Source organism: Pavona decussata, unplaced genomic scaffold (assembly GCF_977016875.1).
Source record: "Pavona decussata unplaced genomic scaffold, jaPavDecu1.1 SCAFFOLD_94, whole genome shotgun sequence".
Taxonomy (NCBI): domain Eukaryota; kingdom Metazoa; phylum Cnidaria; class Anthozoa; order Scleractinia; family Agariciidae; genus Pavona; species Pavona decussata.
This window is the reverse complement of record NW_028145511.1, coordinates 2,455,001-2,477,500: the sequence shown is the minus strand read 5'-3', so window position 1 is coordinate 2,477,500 and position 22,500 is coordinate 2,455,001. Positions and strand designations below refer to the sequence as shown.

General features: G+C 39.7%; 2 protein-coding genes across 3 annotated transcripts in view; one reads left to right on the top strand and one right to left on the bottom strand.

Moving 5' to 3' along the window:
• The window catches only part of LOC146473392 (HHIP-like protein 2), a 9,122-nt gene extending 1,179 nt beyond the window's left edge, over positions 1–7,943 (bottom strand). For both annotated transcript variants that reach the window (XR_014866429.1, XM_085118612.1), the window contains exons 1-5: positions 6,675–7,943; positions 5,222–5,544; positions 2,811–2,940; positions 1,335–1,477; positions 749–830 (exon numbers count right to left, since the gene is read on the bottom strand). Coding sequence is in view for 1 of the 2 variants with exons in the window: in XM_085118612.1 (XP_084974738.1) it covers positions 749–830; positions 1,335–1,477; positions 2,811–2,940; positions 5,222–5,544; positions 6,675–7,837 (1,841 nt within the window). In the remaining variant the exon portion in view is untranslated. The remainder of the gene's footprint in view (positions 1–748; positions 831–1,334; positions 1,478–2,810; positions 2,941–5,221; positions 5,545–6,674) is intronic.
• A 1,011-nt stretch (positions 7,944–8,954) lies between these two features.
• The window catches only part of LOC146473391 (amine oxidase [flavin-containing] B-like), a 16,391-nt gene continuing 2,845 nt past the window's right edge, over positions 8,955–22,500 (top strand). Inside the window, exons 1-15 of the mRNA XM_085118621.1 lie at positions 8,955–9,084; positions 9,979–10,073; positions 10,625–10,762; positions 11,527–11,723; positions 12,495–12,598; positions 13,648–13,688; positions 13,824–13,884; positions 14,453–14,541; positions 16,998–17,081; positions 17,731–17,806; positions 18,742–18,832; positions 19,751–19,804; positions 19,899–19,956; positions 20,670–20,767; positions 21,925–22,036. Of these exons, the coding sequence (XP_084974747.1) occupies positions 8,991–9,084; positions 9,979–10,073; positions 10,625–10,762; positions 11,527–11,723; positions 12,495–12,598; positions 13,648–13,688; positions 13,824–13,884; positions 14,453–14,541; positions 16,998–17,081; positions 17,731–17,806; positions 18,742–18,832; positions 19,751–19,804; positions 19,899–19,956; positions 20,670–20,767; positions 21,925–22,036 (1,392 nt within the window). The 5' untranslated portion in view covers positions 8,955–8,990. The remainder of the gene's footprint in view (positions 9,085–9,978; positions 10,074–10,624; positions 10,763–11,526; positions 11,724–12,494; positions 12,599–13,647; positions 13,689–13,823; positions 13,885–14,452; positions 14,542–16,997; positions 17,082–17,730; positions 17,807–18,741; positions 18,833–19,750; positions 19,805–19,898; positions 19,957–20,669; positions 20,768–21,924; positions 22,037–22,500) is intronic.

Here is a 22,500-nt window from a genome sequence, read left to right as displayed (position 1 = left end):
TAATTTACACGCACTGATTAATCGGGCTGATTTGGCCCAAATTGACAAAGAAAATAAGTGAACGGACTAAAAGCGACCCGATTTATAAAAATCTGTGGCAGTGCTACAGATTATTTGTAATCAGGCCGATTTTCATCCGCGCTACGGACCAACACAACAAGAAATCGGCCGACAAATTGTAAATTGGTTCTTACGATTAAACCTTCTAATCGGGCGAATGAATCGGAACGTCTAAACTAGCCTTAAATTGACGTCAGATATGCCTTTGTGTCTGTCATCTTAATGATACCGAAATTTGTCAAGAAGTTGTGGCCTCACAGGCTGTTTTGATAATGTCCTGACGAAATGAAAAATGTAGACAACAGGACATACGCTAGCCTCCCACGCAGTCGTTTTTAGGGGACTCGTATTACCTCCTCCCCGAGTCCCCTAAAAACGCCTGCGTGGGACGCTACACATATGATTAAAAGACAAGTTTTATATCACAGAAGAAAGCAACATTCTTTAGAATAACCGCTACCCGGGATATCAAATGAATGAGCTTGGAATCCAATGACCCTAACGAGCTGCCTTCCACGCGCACAAAACGAATAATTTCCTTTCTTAATTTACCCAAGTTTCTTAGTATCTGCTTTGGACTTTTGTTTCTTGGTCATCCATCAATTCTGCTCTCAGTAACAGTTTGCAAACAATCACAAAGGCGCATAACTAATCCAAAGTACATCTGAAATGTTTCAGTGTTGCTCACCTTCCGGGATCCACGAGGAGATAAACCTTGCCGCTTCTGTCTGTAGTGCTAGGAGTGCTTGTCGAGAGGATGTACAGCTCACCTGAAAAATTAAACAAATTAAAACGTTATTTTTAAATACTCCACGAATCATTGAAAACTTTGCTACACTTCTGGGATTAAATATGTTGATAGAAAACACCTTTCATAATATTAAATATGTTGTCCATTCGGCGGCCATATTTGATCCCAGAAATAGTATGGCAAATACGAAAATCAAGTGTGTGACGCGTGACAAAATACGTCACGATTCGTGGGGCATTTTGCAGCGTGTCCCAGAGTCTTCGTCGCCATCCACCAATTTGAATATCGTGAAGACCTGGGGACGAGATTAACGGCACAAACAGCCGTTATTCTAGTAAACCATTTTACCTTAGAAAATCTATTTGAGAGTTATCGCAACCACGATAGATTTACCGAAGGCAAGATTTAAAAAAAAAAGAAACTCATTAAAGGACACTTGAAAACACCTCTTAACAGCAATTTTGTACATAGATTAAAAATAAAGAAAGAAGATAAGGCTGCAACAAAACTCAAATCAACATACCTTGCTCGTCTTCACCAAAAGAGAGAATGTACCTCTCAAACTCTCCAGTCAGCTTATCTGTGCAATATTTCTGGTCACCAAAACAAATTTCTTTATCTTTCCACACACCAGATGCTTTGTCCTCAGTCAGTGCGAACATGCGACTTTGGAAAAAAAAAGAGACAGACAGAATGAATGATTGAATCACTTTTATTTTATCATTTATGGTAGTTCCATAAGTTGTAACTTCTTTACAAGAAAGCTGCATATTAAGCGATACAATAATTACATCTTCAAATATATCTAAAATACCTTTACATGGATAAAAGGAAATGACATAAACTACTACGGATTTAAGTATCACTGAAGTTACGGTCTGACGGCGAGAGACAGACAGAGAAGGAACGTTAACATTAATCATTCTCGATGCACATTCCCCTACGCCTGTCCTCACTGTGTTGTTCCCTGCGTTGTTGCTTTTCTGTCAACGGTAATGGGATTAAGTTTATGAAATTACATCCCGTGATTCCTTTCTTTCGTTTTCACATCAACGGGATATGTCCAGAAAATGCACGCTATTAAGATTCATGAACTGTATGATAGACATCACAAGGTGTCCCCTAACCTTAATTCTCACTAAAACACACATAATTCTGTCAAACATGAAGTCATATAAAAACGACAAAAAGGCCTGTTTTATATGAAGTACCCAAATTCAGGGTTAGGTTCACTTCTGAATGAATTCTTTATTAATAAATGCCAAAAGAAACATGCTCAGAGTCATACGTCTGGACTTACAATTTCATATAACTAACTACTATAAAAAGAACTAATCACAAACTATTGACAAATGTGCAAAGACAGTTAGATAAAATTGAAAAGGTATCTATTCACAAAACAGCGTTTATGACGTTCAGTTCTGACACGTGGTGGGGTGGAAGCAGTTCATGAAGGGGATGAGTATTATCAGCAGTTATCGTATCCCATAGTAGCCTATCTTTGATAGTAATTATATCAGTTATAGGTGTATATTTGCTGGTATAACCATAACATAGAGCCCGCTTACAAAACCTGGACATAAGTAACGTGTAAATATAGGCCCTTGCATTGAACGAACTAATAAATCGGTACATGTAATAAGCTTTTAGAAGCCTGTTAACAGGCCATAAAAAAATCCACTTTGTTTAAGTGTTAGCAAGGCAGAGCCAATTCACCTTACCGACAAAGATGGCGACTGCTACATTTACCCATAATTCTTAGCGTAAGAAAACCCTAAAAATGCTCATAAAAACGTACAGAAAAGTTCTGAAAACTCCAAACCTAGTATACACAATGTTGTTAGTACAAGGATGAATTTCACAAAAAAATATGGCTTTCTATGTGCCTATTGGCTGTGTCAGGTTCGCAAGGTGTTGTGGTAAAATGTACAGCCGCTATCTTTTTTCGTATAGTGGAGTAGGAACACCAAATGTAGCAAAATTCAGCTGAACAACTTACGAAGTCATGGTATCTCCAAAGATGTATTTGCCACTGAGGTTCGGGTTTTGACATCCGCGGTACACATACCCACCCACGACAGATTTGCCGATTGAGTGATTGTACGCGAAAATTGGTGGAATGGCATCACCTGAAGTAGAAAACAAATGATGACCAAATAAAATTTAGGTTAAAGGACGGTGCCTACTTTTGTTACTGCGCATACGTTCTGTGCATCTCGAGACACTCGGGTTTTCTATGTATTGTGCCTACTAATACAAGGATATTTTTGCGGGGCTTAAAACTATGCCGAGAAAGCAGAACTTAGCAAGTGCTATTGGCATCCCAAAAGAAAATTGGGGGTAACCATGCATTTTTCAGAAATAATAAAGCTTCAATATGGAAAGAAACGACATACATTGCTTTATATTTTACTGCTTTTTTTATTGTTGTTGCTTAATTACCTCTGAAAAATGCATGATTACCCCCAATAGCCCTTGCTAAAATCTGCTTTTCCCGCATAGTCATTAACCGCGCAAAAACACTTCTGTGTTTGTGGGCACCGTCCTTAAGTCTTCAAGAACTAAAAGTCCTAGCGTTCGTAACTATATTTTAGCATTAATCAGAACTGATTCTGTTTCCGGCACAGCACACTGAGGAATTGGCCTGCTTCTATAAAAGGGTATCCCATAGACGATCAAGGGCGTCGTGTAAGGTGGAAACTCTTGAGTGAAAACATCCAGGTGGTATTAAAAACATTTTACCCTCTGGGCCTTGCTTTCTCTTTCTCTTGGCATGATATACCTCTTCCGAAGAGAGGAAGGTGCTGTTAGAGAGCATGAACACAATTCTATACTCCCAAGGACGAATGCGGAGCGGTTAAAGCGACAATTAATCTTTATGTTTACTTCTCGACAATAGTTGCCTGTAGACTGTATTAATCTGGCAATGGAATAGCCAGTGGTCGCTAGGCGATGTCAGTTAATTATAATTAGACAGCGGCTTAGACTATTGCTTTACATCACAAGGGCTTTTAGAAACTGCTATTTGGCCAGAGGGACGGAGCCCTAGTTTACACATTGTTCAAATTGCGTCATATGAAGAAATGAACCCAACGCCAGAAAGATGACATAAAAATTAGTAAGTTTTACCAAGTTTGAGGCTCTGTCGTTAGATTGCAACGTAACCATCTCAGAATTAGAGACATTTGTATGGAATTTGGCCGTCCTTTGACAGGTCACAGCCTGGTTACTACGCAATGAAACATAATCAAACTTAGTAAACTTACTAATTTTAAAGGGAGGGGTTCACGGTTCTGTGCATGTCCATGAATCAAAATACTTTTTCGCCTTTGCTCGCTATGACCCAAGCTTGTTTAATTTAATTCGTTGTTTATGAACCATTCGAAAGGGAATAGGTAACGCGGGTGGTAATTTTTTCATATGACTGCGTTATTTCGCATGCAAATAACTGTAAACACATCAACCGTGGAATAAATCCTACGGGTCAACACTAAATTCAATATCGACAATATGAGTACAATCCACTTTCTGTGAATTTTCTGTGAATTTTCGTCATCAGTCATTTTGCTTGGACTAATTATAGAATGTGATTACTGAAGTACATCTGAGTGGGATTTTTAAGGCCATAAAGTTGATAAGAAAGAGAAAAAAGCATATAGATTCGTACCCATGCGCTGAAATGTGAACCCCTCCCTTTAATGGTATTGAATGCAAAGTTAAAAAGTCGTCCCCAGTCTTCATTTGAAGTCCGGAACGGGCAATTGTTCGTTCCTTCAATGCTAAAGGTTTAATTCAACAGGGGGCAAGATTGGGCGCACTTTTAGCCATGGGATCGTTGAGACGGCGGAGGGGGGTTCCGGGTTTTCCCAAGCTCCGCGCACTGGCTCATCAGTACACACTAACCGTACATAAATTACATTCGCGCAAGCCTTACGTTGACACTTAAGAGAAAACATTGAATTTTCTTACGCCAAAATTACAGAAACGGAAAATACTTTTTCTGAAGTCAGGGTTTTACTAAAATAGATGCCAATTTGTTTCTTTTCATCAGCACGAAAACCTCTTTCAGAGGGATTGAATTGCGCGTCTGATGATACGTACGGCTAGCTCAGCGCGCTGATTAAGGGTTGCAGTTTAAGTGTGTCCCAGAAATCCTGTAGTTGAGTGCGGGCCCAATATCACCTCTGGGTGCCAGTCTTTCCAAAGTGGGCTGTAGCCCATTCCTTTCTCTCTCACCTCTCCCCAGTTCTCTCATAGCCTGGTTTGCCGGATAAGCTTCATTTGCTCCTCGGCTTTACTCGTTCACTCTCTTGACCATAAAGAAACTGGCCATGTATAAAACATTCTTCAAAACTATATGCTTCCTCCATGCACACAGAAACTGAAACTATACCGAGTTATTATACTTACGCAGTAATGGTGAATCGCATAACTTCTTGTCAAAACATTCGAACCCCTCAAATCCTCTCCAGCCGTAGTTTCCTCCCTTCACAATCAAATCGATCTCCTCGTGTTTGCTCTGCCCGACATCCCCGCAGAATATCCGCCCTTTTCCTTCACCTGTCTTCCTGTCACCTCTGTCTACCGAGCATCGCCACATGTTCCGAGTACCATAAGCGTATATTTCCGCACGAACCCCTGGGGTTCCTACGAACGGGTTATCCGAGGGAATTTTGTAGCTATACCCACGGGCGTCTACATCGATGCGGATGACATTTCCAAGAATGGTCGACCTAGAATTAAAGGACATTTCAAAGTGTAGACAAGCATTTTGTCTCTCTTTTTAACATCAGTAGGAGAAATCTATTATGTATCTATGCTTACGAGGGAGAGTTTTCCCAGCAGTATTGCGTGACCAAGGGTCCGCAGAAATTGGCGTGACGCTTGCGCTGGACGCTCGTTTCGAAGGTGACACTCGCGCTTTGTGTTTGTTACCAAGGTCCCGCTCAGCCGTTTAGAAAAGAAGAGTATTAGGAAAGACAAGGCGGGAAGGAACAATTCGTAGCCTACAAGAAGGTGCTTTGATGTTACATCATCCTTAAGGGCGGTGCCTACTAATACAGGGTATTTTTGCGCAGTTTTTGACTATGCAGGAGAAGCATATCTCGGCAAGGGCTGGTGGAATCCAAAAAGAAAAGTGGGGGTAACCATACATTTTTAGAGATAATAAAGCAACAATAATTTTAAAAACTGCTAAAATACAAAGCAATGTATGGCATTTTTTACCCAAATTGAAGCTTTGTTATCTCTGAAAAATGCATAGTTACCCCCAATTATCTTTTTGGATACCAAGATCACTTGCTAAGTTCTGCTTTCTCCACATGGTTTTAAACCGCGCAATTAAATATCCATGTATTAGTAGGAACCACCAAGGGAAACTCAAGTATCTTGAGATACGTAGAACGTAAACAAAGTAGGCACCGTCCTTAAGATTGACGTACATGTATGCGCAACTTTTTGATATGATGCCACAGAAGGCAACGGAGGAGGGGCAAATATTAGAGCCCGAACACGAGACATAACAAATATGAGCAGGCACATTCGCCTTACTTCCACTCCAGAAAAGAGGGCGGCTAATAGACGGTTAGTAACACTGCACGTCAACCTCTCATTCTTGTTTTTGTGGTAAAATGATAAAAGAGTGAAATAAGTAAGAAATGGTACACGCAACGCGCGATAAGCATACATTGAGCGAAAATCAGAAATGAAAACACACTGCAAACACTTTGCGCGCAATCTTTGCTTGTTAACATGGCGTAATGTGTTGCATGATAATCCCAATAAAATCTGTTTAGGGAGGAGCCTGACTTGCCCCTGGCTTACTTCTCTGGATAGCCGGCTGCAGGGTGGGGAGGGTACGTACCTGTTCAAACCGTTTCCAATCTCTCCAAATGGATCTCCACCTTTTCCCCCATCTCCCAGTGTCAAGTACAAAAACCCATCAATTCCAAAAAATATCGTTCCACCATTGTGATTATACGCGGGCTGATTGACTTCAAGAATCACCTCCTCAGATCGCTTCAAGCCTCTGTTACGGCTATACCTGGAAGCCCGGAATTCGCTCAGCACCGTTCGCTCATCAAAAGCTAAAAAAGGGGCTTTGGGATTCTTTCTACGCCCTTTTCGTTTCAAACGGGTGGAGTAGTACACGAAGAATCGGCGATTTTTAGCAAATGCGGGGTGAAAAGCGATGCTTAGTAAACCTCGCTCATCGCCGATAGCTCCTGAGGTCAGGACCCGGTCACTGATGTCTAAAAATGGCTGCTGTAACAGTTTTCCCGAGGCGGTAAGAACGCGGATTACACCAAGCTGTTCAGCGATAAAAAATCTACCTGAGCCATCTCCTGCGTGGACTGCAGCCAGAGGATTGCGGAGATCGCGCGCGACCTCCTCCACGCACAGACAACCCTCGTTGGAATCGTAATTATATTTCTTGGCAAGAATGTTCTGATCGATTGTTTCTACATTTGGGTAACAGTAATCTGCGTCCTGCAACGTCAGTCCATCACAGAGCTCTTTCTCGGACAAGGGACTAGAGATGGTGGACGGAGTTGTCGCATTTGGTAAGCTCGATCTCAGTTTCCATTTGGCCATCAGAGGAAATTCGGACGCTACGTCGTTGCAGTCACGGTAAAAAGCTTTACAGAAGCCAGAGCATAATCCTGGGGCCGCTGTTGCGGCGTCGAAGTTCGCTTTTCCTTCTGCTTCAAAGATGTGAGCTGCGTATCTGTGACACTCGAGGCAGAGAATCGTTTTTACCATTTTCGCGCAGTTAGGTCTCGCGCTCAGAGAAAACCGCTTCCAAAAGGCCTTCGCATGTTCTGCGATCTCTTGATCGCGTTTTGGACTGCAACAGCCATAGTCGGAGTAGTTTTGCGAGCAGAATGAAAGGCCCGAAGCCACTTGAAACGGCGCTCTGAAATCCAAACATTGCGGATGACTATCCACTGTGTTTTGGTGAAGAATCAGTGTCGCGTAGCACAGGACGACAACAACCAGGTGAACGGAACTTCGGATCACCAACATAGTGTGTTTATACTCAGCAAATGTCAGCAAACTCACCGATTCCCGATACAGTTGATCATGAGATGCAGTTGAACGTGATCTCCTTTTCTTCGCAATTTGATACCGATTGTACCTGGTTTCCGGTTAAATTGCGTGAGATAACACGTAACTGAACTGAGGGCAGGTAGGACACCACAGGGCGCCTATGCGTCAATCGATGTTTTGAAGTGATGTTAGTTTTATGGTGTTGAAGTACATGAATTATGGACTCCTTATTACTAGGTGTTGGAGATCCTAACACAAATCCAAGAGAGGAAGACGTAGTCAAGTTTGCCAACTTTTTTATTTTGTCATAATGCATGTACCAGGCCGTATGCGCCGGTGCAACTTTATATGTGCAGTTATCGCCAAAAAAAAAAAAACAAAAAAATAAAAAAAAAATAATGGGGTTGAATTCTCAGTAGAGTTACTAGGATGGGGTCGCACATTTTCGGATTTTTGGGGTAAGGAAATTCTATTAAGTAGGGATTCAAAATGGTCTCGGTTAAAAAGTTCAGAAAGTTTTTGTTTATTAAATGCGTGTAACAATCACCTCGCATTACATTCCGTTCTTGAAACCGCAACTTCAATATTAACCAGTTACACATAGCACAAAACGACCGGTCGAGAACGAAGTAGATGCATAAATAGAAAGTGACTTGGTTGGGATCGCAAAAATTACATTTTCCCAAAAGTGACTAAGATGGGGTCTAAAACTGGCCACAAAATAGACTATAATGGGGCAGGGGCTCTGAGAGGCCAGCGGCACATACCCAGCAAAACTGAACCCAAGTACCCCCCCCCCCCCCGGGAAATTCCTGACTGAGTGTTAGACCAAGTAAGGAAATGGGAGACCGTACGAGGCAAAGACTGAGTCACCTGGAATCTCAGTACCAAAAAACGCCTTCTGTTCATCCTTTAGTTTTTGTCTCCGCAAGTTGGACGCTGGCATGTCGACTACAATTTCCCAGAGTTCTGTGGTAGTCTGAAATGTCAGGCGTTTCCTTCCCCTGACCCACAGGGGGCGAAGCAATGGGGCATAGCCAGTTCACCATCTTGAATTTATTTTCCATAGCCGGCGTACCGCATACCCCAGGGTTAGCGTGATGCGTGACAGCCTAACCTACAAACCAAGATGGCGGAAGAGCGTACTCGAAAATCCCACGGAAAAATAGGGGACTGTGAACAGTCGAAGAACACGGTTGCAATCGTCGGGGCTGGAATAAGCGGTAAATTGTATTTTCTTTTCATACATTCGTTGAATCCTTTGCTATAAGGTAGTTAGGCATAAAATCCAGTTTAGAATACCTTACCATCGAACAAAGCCGGCAACGCAACTTCAGCATACCGGCTACTGTGTATTGCCTCGATCGGTTTTTAAGGGTGAGCTGCTAAAAGACCACACTTTTTAAATATGTCTCTAACCAAGACTCTCCGCTCCCCTACCTGTAGGTTCTGAATCCTGCACCGGGAGAGAAATCCTGGATATTTTTTAAATAACAACAATTCATTTGAACGGTGGAAGTTTCCAGTAGCCAAGGTAGACCATGGTAATTTTTTCTTATTACATACCACCTGCACCTACTGTAGCATAGCGGTTAAGCGTACTTGGCATGCACTCTGTTTTTCTTATAAGAACGTCTAATTTTGGAGCTGAGGCTGAACGTTCTTAAATTTTTTTGCGATTTGAGGCTGAAAACGTTCTTAAGATGTTCTTAATCGACTCTCACCCTGAGGGATGTTCTTAATATGTTCTTAAAATTTTGGTTTATCTCAGCCTCGACGTTCTTATAAAAAAGGTTCTTATAAAAAAAAATCAGAGTGTACTTGTTAGCATGTCATGAACTTGTCTTGTCGAATAGTTCTGAGAATGTAATTACTATGCTAATCTGAAGACAGTATTTAAGGCGAAGCGTGCACAGAAGATGTGACTAATGTGTGTGTAGGTTTTGTATTGTGAGTTGTCTTGTATTTTAGAGGATTTAAATTTGTTTGCTCAGATACAACACCTACCAAGTACTGTAGCCACCCCTTTACTTTTCAGCAATGGGCTCAACGTGGCAGGGTGTATTATTTTGCAGTTACTCCCACTGATAGTTACATTTATGCTCCATGTTTTTCAGGTCTGTTTGCAGCCAGAGTTCTTCAGGAATACGGGGTCGAGGTTGTAGTTCTAGAAGCCAGAGATAGAACAGGCGGCAGGACATTTACACAGACGGTATTCAATATTCCCAGCATATCAAATTGCAATCAAATTCAATCAATTACTGGTTTTACACCTGGTTGGGAAAAACTGAAAATCAATCAATCAATCAATCAATCAATCAATCTGTTAATCTGTCAATCTGTTAATCTGTCAATCTGTTAATCTGTCATCCCCCCTGAATTTTCGATGGAGATGAGCCCCTGAAAAAAATCATTGGTGTCAGCTTTACCGCAGTCCAGACAACAAAAGTGTTCAAATTTTTCTGTATGACGAAAAAAGGGCAACCAACATGAAATCAGGATTGCAATAGTGGGTGAGGATAAAATTCACCTGTCAATATTAAGCCCCTGAGGTGAAAGGTGAGGTAGTGGACTTTCTAACAAGTTTTCAGTGGGTGAGTTTGATTCTCAAGCAGTCAGAAGGAAAACTTTTGCTTTGTCAAATTTTGCTGGTTTTGCTCGGAAATCAAACACAATAATTGAGCAGTCATACCTATAACCAGGTAGACAATTTGTTTTAAAAATTATTGGCTAAGTCTGCTAAAATTGACATAATTTTTTCAGGACCCCAGTTATGGCTTCTGTGACCTTGGTGGTGCTTATGTGTGTGTGACTCAGACAAGACTTCTGCGACTTGCCGAGCAGCTGGGAGTGGAAACATACCAAGTGTTTGGCCAGGGACAAACAGTGGAACAATTTCTGGTAACTTTCTTTCATGTGAACAGCTGTAGCATCTCCACTTTTAAAGTCTCGGGAATTGAGAAACTGCAGCTCAGCATTTTTACTTAAACATCTGGTGTAGAAACTAAAGTGTGACGTCACAAATATTTGAATTTTTGAAATTATGGGATTTATTACTTAAGATGGTCGCAAAAAGCATGATGAAAAATGCCTACTTGCCAAAAATCACTGTCCTATTGAGCGAGATATTGGGACTTTTATGCTCCAATGGCTCCATATGAATCCTTGTAATTTTGTCTCTGTTCTAAATGTTTAGAACAGAGACAAAATTACAAAGATATGTATGGAGTCATCGGAGCTTAACAAATACTGATATCTAACCCCCAAATTGCCAGATTTGTGGCAAGTAGACATTTGGCAAATGAGGTTTTTCCTTATCACTAAGACATTTTTCATCGTGCTCTTTTAAAATATCTCAACAAATCCCATAATTTCGGAAATTTAGTTTTGTATGTCATCACTTTAGTACTCAATTAGTACTTTAGTACTCTCTTAAATCAAGGACTGCTATTCCTTTTTCCCATTCAAGAATTGGGTATTTAATTTTTCGTGTCTCTCAAACCACCAGAAAATTAATTCTGGTCTTTCTGTCTCAAATTCACTTACCATGTCATGATGTCACCAGTATTTATGTTCTTGATCAGCTATAGCCTTGGTTAAAAGAAGTTCTGCCAGCAGTCATAACATACAGTAAACTTACACTTTGTGATCAATATAATTCGTAGGGAAAGAGAGTAGCCAAACAGGGGGCCCTTCCATCCATGGGTTCCTTCTTAGGGGCTCTAGATGTTAACAACTTCTGGCAGCTCCTAGACAACATGTCCCGTAAAGTTCCCTTGGAGGACCCCTGGAATGCACCGTGTGCATTAGAGTGGGATGCCATGACTGTCAAAGAATTGATTGATCAAAAGTGCTGGACAAGGTATTAAAAAAAACAGATCTAAAGAAATGTTCGGTTAATACTTACACTGTATTTTGTTATTTTAGTATTACTTTATGGAAGGTGGGATTCCTTCAGGGTTAAATAGGTGCAGGGACTTGATTAAAAATGTTTTTGAACTTAAAAAACCTTCATTAGCCAGTTCAAGAATTTCCCTGGTAGAATTTGCCTCATTTTTTTCAGAATTAATTATCAATGCCGAGGTTTATGTTATGACTGCCGAAGCCATTACTATTAAATTGTCTCAGTCTGTGCTCTCATGCAGTTCTCTCAAATGTGTCAAAATTTAAGGCAATGTTATAGAAGTAAAAGGCAGAAAGAGCTAAGTTCAAAAGGATCTTAGAAAAAATTGTATGAACTTAAAGCAGATGCATGTCAGTACATTTTGAGAGGCCGGCTGCATACTTGTGTCACAGCATGATGAACACAAAAGCAAGAGTTAATGTAAGAATTTATTTCACTTTGTTGTTGGTATATCGAGGAGCTCTTCAGATAAGCCACCGAGCTCAACAAAGTCGTGATTTTTATGTAACTGAGTGTTTATTAAAGTGCATCATATTGCAGCTATGCATTAACCTTTATGCAAACAGCACATTTTCCTGTATATTTTTGCAGCTTAGCTTAAGCTGCGGTTTTATTTCTCCTTTGAAAATAGTCGTAATGTACCACAAATGCAATTACATTTTAATGTTAACAAAAAACTTGCAGATTATTCCCAATACTTCCTGGGCTAAACTAGTTATTATTTTGTAGATTTGGGAGAGCTGCAGCCACAGGATATGTGCAAGGAATTCTCACTTCAGAACCTCATAATCTTTCACTTTTGTTCTTTTTGTGGTATCTACATTCTGGCGGAGGTGAGCTTTAATTTACTTGGTTTTACATTTAGCTGACTTCATTTCTCTCCTGTAAGTATGAGGGCCTTAAAATTGAAGGACTCAGAGTATAACAAATTATACGTTATTTACTGTCAGAACAACAAATGAACTAATTTTCTTTTATGCTGACCTCGTAACATAAGTTAACATTTTACAATTAATAAGTTCTTCCTTCCTTTTGCTTTTTCATTTTTTTTTTCTTTTTTGTCTTTTTTGCCTGCTATCTAGAACCTAAATTAGCCAGGGAGCTAACAAGATAACCAAATGGTTCATTTAGCTTCCTTGCTTGCACATTATTTTAACTAATAATTAATTTAATTCTGTGTATTACCACTACAAGATTGTAACAATCAACTATGTACATTGGAAAAAAAGCACAAATGAAGATTATTATTAATAAAGATTATTATTATAATTATCTGCCACTGCTGCGCTTTGTTTGCAATAAAAACAATTAGCAATTATGGGCAAGATTTCCATTTTTATCACAAAACGAAGTGGATATTAAGCAATTGAAGCAATAGCCTGAAGGAATTTAAGGCCGCATGCAAAACCTCTGGTGAATCTAAGCTAAAACTGAACAAGAAGTAATCTGAAATGCATTTGTAAGTTCAGATATTCCCTGAGCCTTCAATTTAGTACCAGATTGTATCCTCATGAATCTGCAAGTATCCAATATATAATTTGTTTTTACAATACCTTTAATTTTTACACTGATAAATACTACCCTAATAAGAAATCAACAACCAAAGTTTTGTTAGTCATCAGGTAGAAAACCATCTATAATCTTATCAAACTGGCCGTTTTGTAACATTTCTACACGAACAATAATGGTGTCTTTTATTACTCTTGGGGTGATCGATGCAGGTGTACCAACTTTTAACTTTTAAATAGCTTGGAATATGTTAATAAAGATGTCGTTATATATAAATATTATTATTATACAAACAAATATTATTATTATTATAATTATTATTATTATTATTACTATAAATTATTATTATTATTATTGTTATTACTTTTTGTAGGCATAAAACGCAACCTTGAATTTGAAGATGGTGGTGCACAGGTTAGTAAACGAAACTGTCATGTGTAAGTCTGAGTAAGCTTTCACGCATTTTCGCAGTTTGTTTGTGACTTAGGCGAGTTCTTCGTATTACAGTAATAATAAATTATTTATGTTTGTTTGCTTTGGGCAAGCTAGGAAATGAAATTCTACGGAGGCTCTCAAACTATCAGCAACAAAATGGCTGAGGAACTTGGTGGTAAGAGTGAAAGCAGTCTTCTTAAAACCAGATTTGGAGAGTTTAAAAAAATTAAATCTTGGTTATAATTTTTGTAACAGTCTAATGGTTCATGCACTGTAATCAGTTTGTTTCTGATTGTGCATTACAATTATTTAGTCAGAACCCATACAGTTTACCCATGTAAAACATATGTTTTGAGTTCTCATTATTCTGTTCCCTTTACATATGCAAAGGGTACTACCAAATTGTTGTGAGTATTGTTCCATAATTTTAATCAAGCTTCTGGAGGGTGATAGGAGCTTTGTGTGTGTGTTGGGGGGGGGGGGGGGGGGATATGAGTGCAAGGGCCGAAACTTCTCCTTTCCGATGTACCAATCTTTTTTTCCCATTTGCAGCCATTCTTGGGAACTCTTACCTCTGAATACACCTTTTACCCTTTCCTATCTCTCATGTTTCCATCCTTTTCCCCCAGTTTTTGGCTCCTTTTCTCCCAGTTTTGAACCGTCAAGAATTAAGTAACACTCCTAACTCCGAGCTAATCACATAGTAAGCCAAGAATAAGTAAACAAACCTGATTGCCTTTCAGACAGAGTGAAGCTTGATAAATGTGTTGTTGGAATAAAGGATTATGAAGATCATGTGATAGTAAGCTGTGCTGATGGCTCAGAATACAAGGTACAATGTTAAGAATATTTGCCGTTGTAAAATGCTTGTTTCTGGTTGGACACAGGGCAGTTGTAGTGAGGACAATAATTTTGTGGTCTTGACTGTGTAGTTCCGAAAATCATGAACCCTTTTCATTACTTAATTTGAGAGTTTATAGCAACGTTATTTTTAGTCAGCTGTGAACATCAAGTTTTAAGATATAGTGACCTTTGCTGTTAATAAATTTAAGGTATTAATTTCAGGGATTTTGGGGATAGCCAGATGGCACGTGACCTTTATTTAAGTGGTGCAAAAGTGCACGTACAAAAGTCCGGACTATTATGGGATGATACTGATGTCTTTTGAAAAGTACTTAGGGCTTCCCGGAGTGACGTTGGTCAGTAGGTGATGAAGATGACGGTGTGCACCACTACTTCAACAGGGTTTTCGGTAGCATTTTTGAAACGTACCGGATTCAGAGATTAAACGGGCGGACTTCCGACTGCAAAGGCGTGAACGTTCAGTGCCGGAGGCATGAACTTCTAGGGGGGTCCACGGGCATGCTCCCCCAGGATATTTCTCTAAAATGCAGTTTCCTTCATTCCCTGGACCGGAATTTGTAAACCGGGAAGGTCTTTCAAGTCAATAAAAAAGGCTCACAAAAAATGAAATATTTGATTTGGCAATTATAATTAACAGTTTGCGCGCAGTTGTCCGTTTTTTTTTTTAGTACATTCCAAAACGGAGTCCAATCGGAAAAAGTGTGGGATAATCCCGGATATGACAGATGGTTTACAGATGGTAATTTAAATAGTCTTTGGCCAGTCTAGTTGTTGCATGACTCATCAGGACAATCAGTTTACTGAAGCTCTATTAGTGATTTTCACACTTAAAAAAAATTAATATTGTTTGGTGTGTGAACTACCGTGTGAACCGGGTATGAACTACCGGACATTACATGTCAAACAACCGGACGTTGCGTCCGGCGTCCGGCCTGAAACGAAACCCCTGCTTTTTACTTCGACGCCTTCGTACATCCGCCTTCGATCTTCTCGCCTAAAAAATTAGGCTGAATTTACGTTGCTGTTTTTTTCAACACGCCTCTTTGAAGTAAAAAATTGACTTTGTGTTGTCCACATCACTGACGTGCGAATAAGTTTAAGAGAATAGGAATGAAGGTTGGCGCAGCCATTGGGGGTTTACGTGCAAAAGCCGAGACTAGTCAACAGTATTCGCCTGCAACCCGTAAATGTGGTGAAAACGTTGTTGAAGAAGTAGATTGTGTGATTACGGTTCGTTCTTCGGTGTTTAGGATCTTAGTAGGGCGTCCCATCAGGAGTGATTTCCATATTTGCGGAAATTTTCAGTTGGAAACTTCGGGAACTTTCCCGGTGCCAAATGGTTGCTGAATGGAAAAGCTTATTTTCCAGTCGTTCCAAACTTGCAATCTCATTGGCTGATCAAAAAACGTGCGTGGTGGCGCAGTGATGGCGCAAGAAGGCAACAAGATGGAAAATGGAAATTTTGTGCAAATGGAACGGTAATTTCAGTTCGAGCTGGTTGGAATCTCCAATGGTTGTCCGTCTGTTCCGGAAAATTTCTCTTTGATCCGCGCGTACCGTAACGGTTTATATTTCAACCTGTTAAACCGAAATTCTTGCGTACATGGAATGCGCTCAATTGTCTTCCACTCCAGATCGCCCTCCTTTGTAAGATTGCCAGGACCTATGGAGACTCGCCCCCACCCCCCGGGTTTGACATTCCCTAACTGTTGCTGTCACCCGTCACAGAAAACAGACAGCAGTGTGAGCTGTATATATTGTGTGAGTTGAACATGTCTGAGGAGTTTAGTTTATTTTTTTCCAAGGTTGTTATGGACTGATCTTAAAGGGAACTTCTGCTCCGAAAACAAATGGACGGTAAGTTGTTGGAAATAGTGTCTAAATTCTATACTTTAGTTCAAGAAGTAGAAATAACATTCAAGTGTGCTTAAAATTAGATATGATTTCCGCTTTCAAATTTCCCGGGCGCAGCCATCTTGGATTTCATGACGTCATTGCGTTGTCCCTATTGTTCTCTATTGTTTCACACCAAAGAACTTCTGTCTACTAACAATACCGGCAATGCAATGACATCATGAAATCCAAGATGGCCGCGCCCGGGAAATTAAAAGCGAAAATAGGCGACAATCATATCTAATTTTAAGCACACTTGAATGTTATTTCTACTTCTTAAACTAAAATTTAGCATTTAGACACTATTCCCACAATTTACCGTCCATTTGTTTTCAGAGCAGAGGTTCCCTTTAAGAACCTCCTTCTTGCTATCTGGGAATTGCTGCTTTGCAACCTCCGTTTACCTGTCTGGCATATCCTACCTACCTTTGTCTGTCCCCTCCCCACGATAAATATTATGTGGCAAGCTGTCCTATTTACTAGGTTATGAATGACCAAGTATTGTTAAGGATAGTTTCTGTTGTCGTTTAGGCATCTTTCGTCATCAGCACAATCCCTCCAGCTCTTGTTGGCCGAATCAGCTTCAATCCTCCTCTACCACCACTTAAAAATCAGGTAAAAAAAAGACATTCCTAAATATTCATTTCAAGATTCTTTTCAAAAGGGTAGTGTCAACGATTGTTACTGTGCCTTTGAATGGCGAAAAAACATATTTGTATCGATAGAAATATTAAAATAATGGTTCAGTATTGTTAACAATATACATATAAGCTAGATGTTGTTGCGGATGGCTAGCTTGTTGCGAATGGCTTGGATGGAAGTGATTACAGCTTGAAAAAATTAGCCAACTCTTTCACGTTCTTCCTGTCTATTATGAAAAATTGCTGAAAACTGATTTATAGTTCTTTCTTCATTGGAGAAATCAGTTATATATATTTTCTTCCCTTGACGAATAATTTCATGTTTATAGGGAAAAGGTTCTATGTTAAATATTTGAGTAGCTTTGATCAAAATACAGTAGAATCACCGTGACAGTGCCTCTTTAAGGTTGGATAGGTACGGATTAACAAAACGATGTGCGTAAACAGAAAGAATCTATATCATTCATTTACGTTTTTAAATTTTTGTTTTAAAAACGTTTAATATCTCGAGTTTTTCCTTCATCCTTAATTAACTGCTGTCCCAGGTTTATTGTTAAATTCTCTTAATTGAATCCATTCACATGGACACTGTAATATATATATTTTTTCATTTCTGTTGCTAGGCGATTCAAAGAATTCCTATGGGCTCTATCATCAAGACTGTTACATTCTATAGACGGCCTTTCTGGAGAGAAAAAGGTACAACTTCACGGCCGTTTCAGTCTCAGTAGTAAGCCGTGTGACACGTCTAGTTTCTCGTCATTACAATTCATGAACAAGAATACAGGTCATGGCAAATGGATGAATGATCGCCAAATAGAACAAATGTGCCTCCAACACTAACAGTAAGAACACAAATGATTGAGAATTAACTCTGGAGTGTATGTTAAAGTGCTAAGTGAACCCATGAAATTCGTACTGACTGAGCGTTAGCGCTAGTAAGGAAATAGGAGAACGTACGAGGAAAAGCAAAAGGCTAACACTCAGTAAGACTAAAAAGTCCGTAAAGATAAGAGTTCAAACTGAGATAATAATTTTTTGTGAGTCTGTGAGTTACTAAATCATTTTGCGATAGGGACTTAGCCTGTAAACGCACAGAGTCACAAAAACTTATCAGCTTTGCGCTGTTAAAGTAAAAAATCCTTATCTTTAGTGGACTTTTCTTTTCTTTTCTTTTTTCGTTTGATCGCGGTACTGCGAGCACGCGTTAGCCCTCATTTTTTTTGCGACAATCTAGTGAACGGTTATCCATGCAGCGAGGGACCGTCTGTCGCGTTCTTGCAAGGGATGGTCTCCTCCGCGTTCGAGTAGCCTGCAGAACAGGGCCCAGTTGCTCGAAGCATGGTTAGCGCTAACCCGGGTTAAACACCATGACAACCTATAGGTTTTAATACCTCTTAACCAATGGTTAGCGCTAACCATGCTTCTAGCAACACAGCCCAGGCGTTATTTATTTATTATTTTTTTTTTGCGTTTTTCAGGCGAGTGGAGGCAAACACGAGGCGAACGCGGAGCGCGAGTCACGCGCGACGGGAGGGGCACGCGACTCGCCTCGTGCTTGCCTCTGCACTCGCCTGAAAACGCAAAACAAAACAAAAAATACTCTCTTAGAAATCATTTTATTTTAATTCAAGGTCTCGCAGGCTTTTTTACTTCTGATGAAGGCCCCGTTGAAGAAGGATATGATGACACCAAACCAGATGGCTCGCATCCTGCGATCATGGGGTGAAGCAATTTCTTTTCTGTGTTGTGTATTTTGTCTCACTATCACACTCAAAGTTATGCCTGCATTATGCGTGAAACCCTAGCGATGAACTAGCATCCCATCCACAGGGATTTGGTATTTCTCCAAGTAAATGAGTTCCATGTGGTGGAGTGCGACATTTGTTAGCAAGGATGACTTAGCTCCTGTGAGGATTGAGAATCAATTTTTGTGTATCTATGGAGCCTACATGACGTTCATAATTTAATGTGGAATAAATGCGCCTATGCTACACCTTGACTTTCAAATCCTAGCAGTATGCAGGATGTTTTCCTACTTTACTTTATTGAGTTCTTTGCAACTAATACTTAGAAATTTAAAATAATAAAATAAGAATATTCTAAGCGTCATCAACTGGAGCAGAAAACAGGACGATGTCCCAATACGACCCTAGTTTAATGGCCTAGCTCCCACGAGTCTCCTGTAATTCAGTGGTAGAGCATCCGAACCAGTAATCAGAAGGTCTTAGGTTCGACTCCTGATAGGACCACTCGGATGTCCTTTTTCCGTGTTTGCCCGTGTGTATAGAATAATACACCATTGTCTCAAAATTTAATGTGTTTTATGTAATATATCAAACACGAAAAGGCGTGTTTCATTAGATATCCAAACACTGAGAAGTAAGTTAAAAAAGCGAGGCGCAGCCGAGTACTTCAAGGTGTTTGGATATCTGATGAAACACACTTTCGAGTGTTTGATATGGCGTCTCAAACGATCAATATTTCTTGGAGAAATTCAAGGCTAAAGTAGGTAAAATCTTATGGTATAGGAACACATATCCAAACCACGTTAGTGATTTTCTTTGTTTTCTTATGATGAATTATTAATGAGTTTGAGAAATTTATTTACTTATTTGTTAATTTTATTTATTTTTTTGGTAGGTTTATTTTGGCAGACCAAGCACGGAAGGTAACCACGTTAACAAAGCTAGAAAGGTATGGTTGTTATGACTTTGTAGTGTTTTAATCAGTTGCCCAAAATAATCGTAGAATCTCATCTATTCTCCCTTTGATTTTGTTGTTTCCTCAGACAGAAACTTGTTTGTGAACAGTACGCCAAAATTTATGACACACCGGAAGCACTTGAGGTAAAATCTATAATGTTCAACGTTGTCTACAATTAAGAGTTGTTCGTGCTATGCGTATCTTTCCTTTTAAAGTGTAGTTTGTTTTTATCCGTCAGTCAAACTGCAGTGACACTAGCCATGTTTTAGATGATACTTATTAGTCACTTGTTACTAGTATAGAACGCGGCTACTAAAATGAAGCAACTAGGAAATGGCCTATTTCTGTTTCCTGACAATGGCAGCACCAGGGAAATTTCAACGCGAAAATGCGCAGTAATCATATCCAATTTTTGTTTGAAATTCAGACACTTTTTTCAACAATTTAACGTCATTTTTAAGTGACGTCAAATGACGTTAAATTGTTGAAAATAGTTTAAAAGAAAATAAAAAAAAAAAATTAAAAAAAAATAAAAAGAAAAACCGCGGAGGTTCCCTTAAATTCAGTGTGGGGAATCTAATAGCAACATATATATTTTTTCTTTGCCCGGTGACTGATCATATGTTTAACAGAGATATTCGGCAGAAGTAACCACGTGACCATATTTATCCTACATTTGCCGCTGACTGTTCTCAGTATCTCATTAAAATTGAGTAGTTTTGCGTTAGCATCAAAGGCCAGAATTGTTTTGTACTATTTTAATCCATGTACTTATTTTTTCAAGAAAACGTAAACTAGCGCGAATCTCATGTTTGCCGTTTGTCGTAAACTTGATTCTAAATCTCCCTATCTTTAGCCCACTTTGTATCTTGAGAAGAACTGGATGGCAGACGAGTTTGCCGGTGGTTGTTATGTTGGAACTTTCCCTCCTGGAGTTTTGACAAATTACGGAAAGTAAGTCACTTGTTAAATAGAGCAGTTTTCAATATGTCGGGAAAATCCCAGACCATCGGGGATGTTACTGTTTCTCGATCGTCCCAGACCTTCCCGACCAATGAAAACTGGAAATCGTAGACATCCCGGATCGTCTGGGATGGTTGCAGACAAATCGGGAAAATCGGGAGTGTTTCTATTATCACGACGCGTCCCAGCCTTCTGCGATGGTCGGGGATCATTCCCGACAAATCAAAACTCAATTTTGTACTGTCGGGGGCGTGGGCGGCAGTTTTAGCTCGTTACAATCCTCTAAATTGCTTCGCGCCAGTTCCCCACTTCCCCCCAACAAATAAAAATGGCGTCTGTCACCGATGAAAACCTCAAATCTGGGACAGACGTCTCCCGACATATGAGAAGTAGGCTTATGTTGCGTTTCGCTTGATTTTGCTTTACTGCGCTCTTTGATTGGCTGGCAAAAAAACTTTTCTAAACCAATGAGAAGCAGAACCAACCGTGACTTGCTCGCGCGCGTTTTCCCGCGCTTGGCGCCGGTTGTATGTATTTGCTTCGAGTTTTGATTGGTTTATTGCGCTCTTTACATCTGTTGTGATTGGCCAGAGGAATTTCTTTGGGTTTGGTTTTACGACACTCAATTGAAAACGGCTCTAATATTCTTTAATGATGCAGAGCCAAATTTCTAATTGGACACTCGTCATCCAATCAAGGTCCAATAACCTATCTTACCACAAAATGTCTGAACAGTCATTCAATTTCTATCAACTGTTTGAAAGCTGAAAAGTTAAACTGTTTAAATTTTATTGAACACATTGAGCTAGTTCAGTTTGCACTAAAAATCACCTCCAATAGCTACAAAAAGGATTTGAAAAAAATACTAACTTCCGACAAACGGTTTCCAGAAGTGTCCTTGCTTGAGCTGTTTACCAGAAAAAAGGAACTTCGCGAGTAAGATTGGCCAGAATTTTAAGAACTTGCTAAAAACTTATCCAGGTTGGGATTTATGAAAGAACGACCTATTTTTCCTCATTTTTTTAGGATTAGCTTGAAATGCATGTTATATTGCGTGTAAGGAGGGTGAGAGCGAAGCATGAACACAGCATTGCAAAATGCGTTTTCTGAATGTACTTCTATTTTTCATACAAGGAACTGTTTTTCAGGGCGTTGCGCATGCCTTTTGGTCGGGTCCATTTTGCTGGTACCATCACAGCGTCACTTTGGGCTGGTTACATGGAGGGGGCAGTGGAATCTGGAGAAAGAGTTGCCTTGGAGGTGAGTGGCGTCACAGTAAGTTACTTAATTCAGTTTTACTCGATCTGATTTTTTTTTTGAGCGGTCACGATTTTCGGTGTTTAATACAGTAGAGCCAGTTGTCAAAGTCCCAAAAATTGAAAATTACGTTCTTTAATAATTTTGACCTTCATATATGAGTGGTCGCGGTCACCCATTACTAAGTCCCATGAACGAGCTGTTTCTATTGTCTTAACCTGTTTTTAATAGTTACTTTGTAAAAGGAAACCACTCAAATAGCGTGCCAGGCAATTGAATGTCTAACGACCTACAACACTGACTGTAGGATCTTGACGTTAATGTTTTCTTAGTCCTTTTCTATACCATGTTCTCCTTTGTCATACCATTTTATCGCTGCAGTTTCTTAACCAAGTTAGTAATTTTGTAATCTTTAAAACACGAGCAGCAATGTTTTATTGGGATTTAAAACCACGAGGTACAGCCGA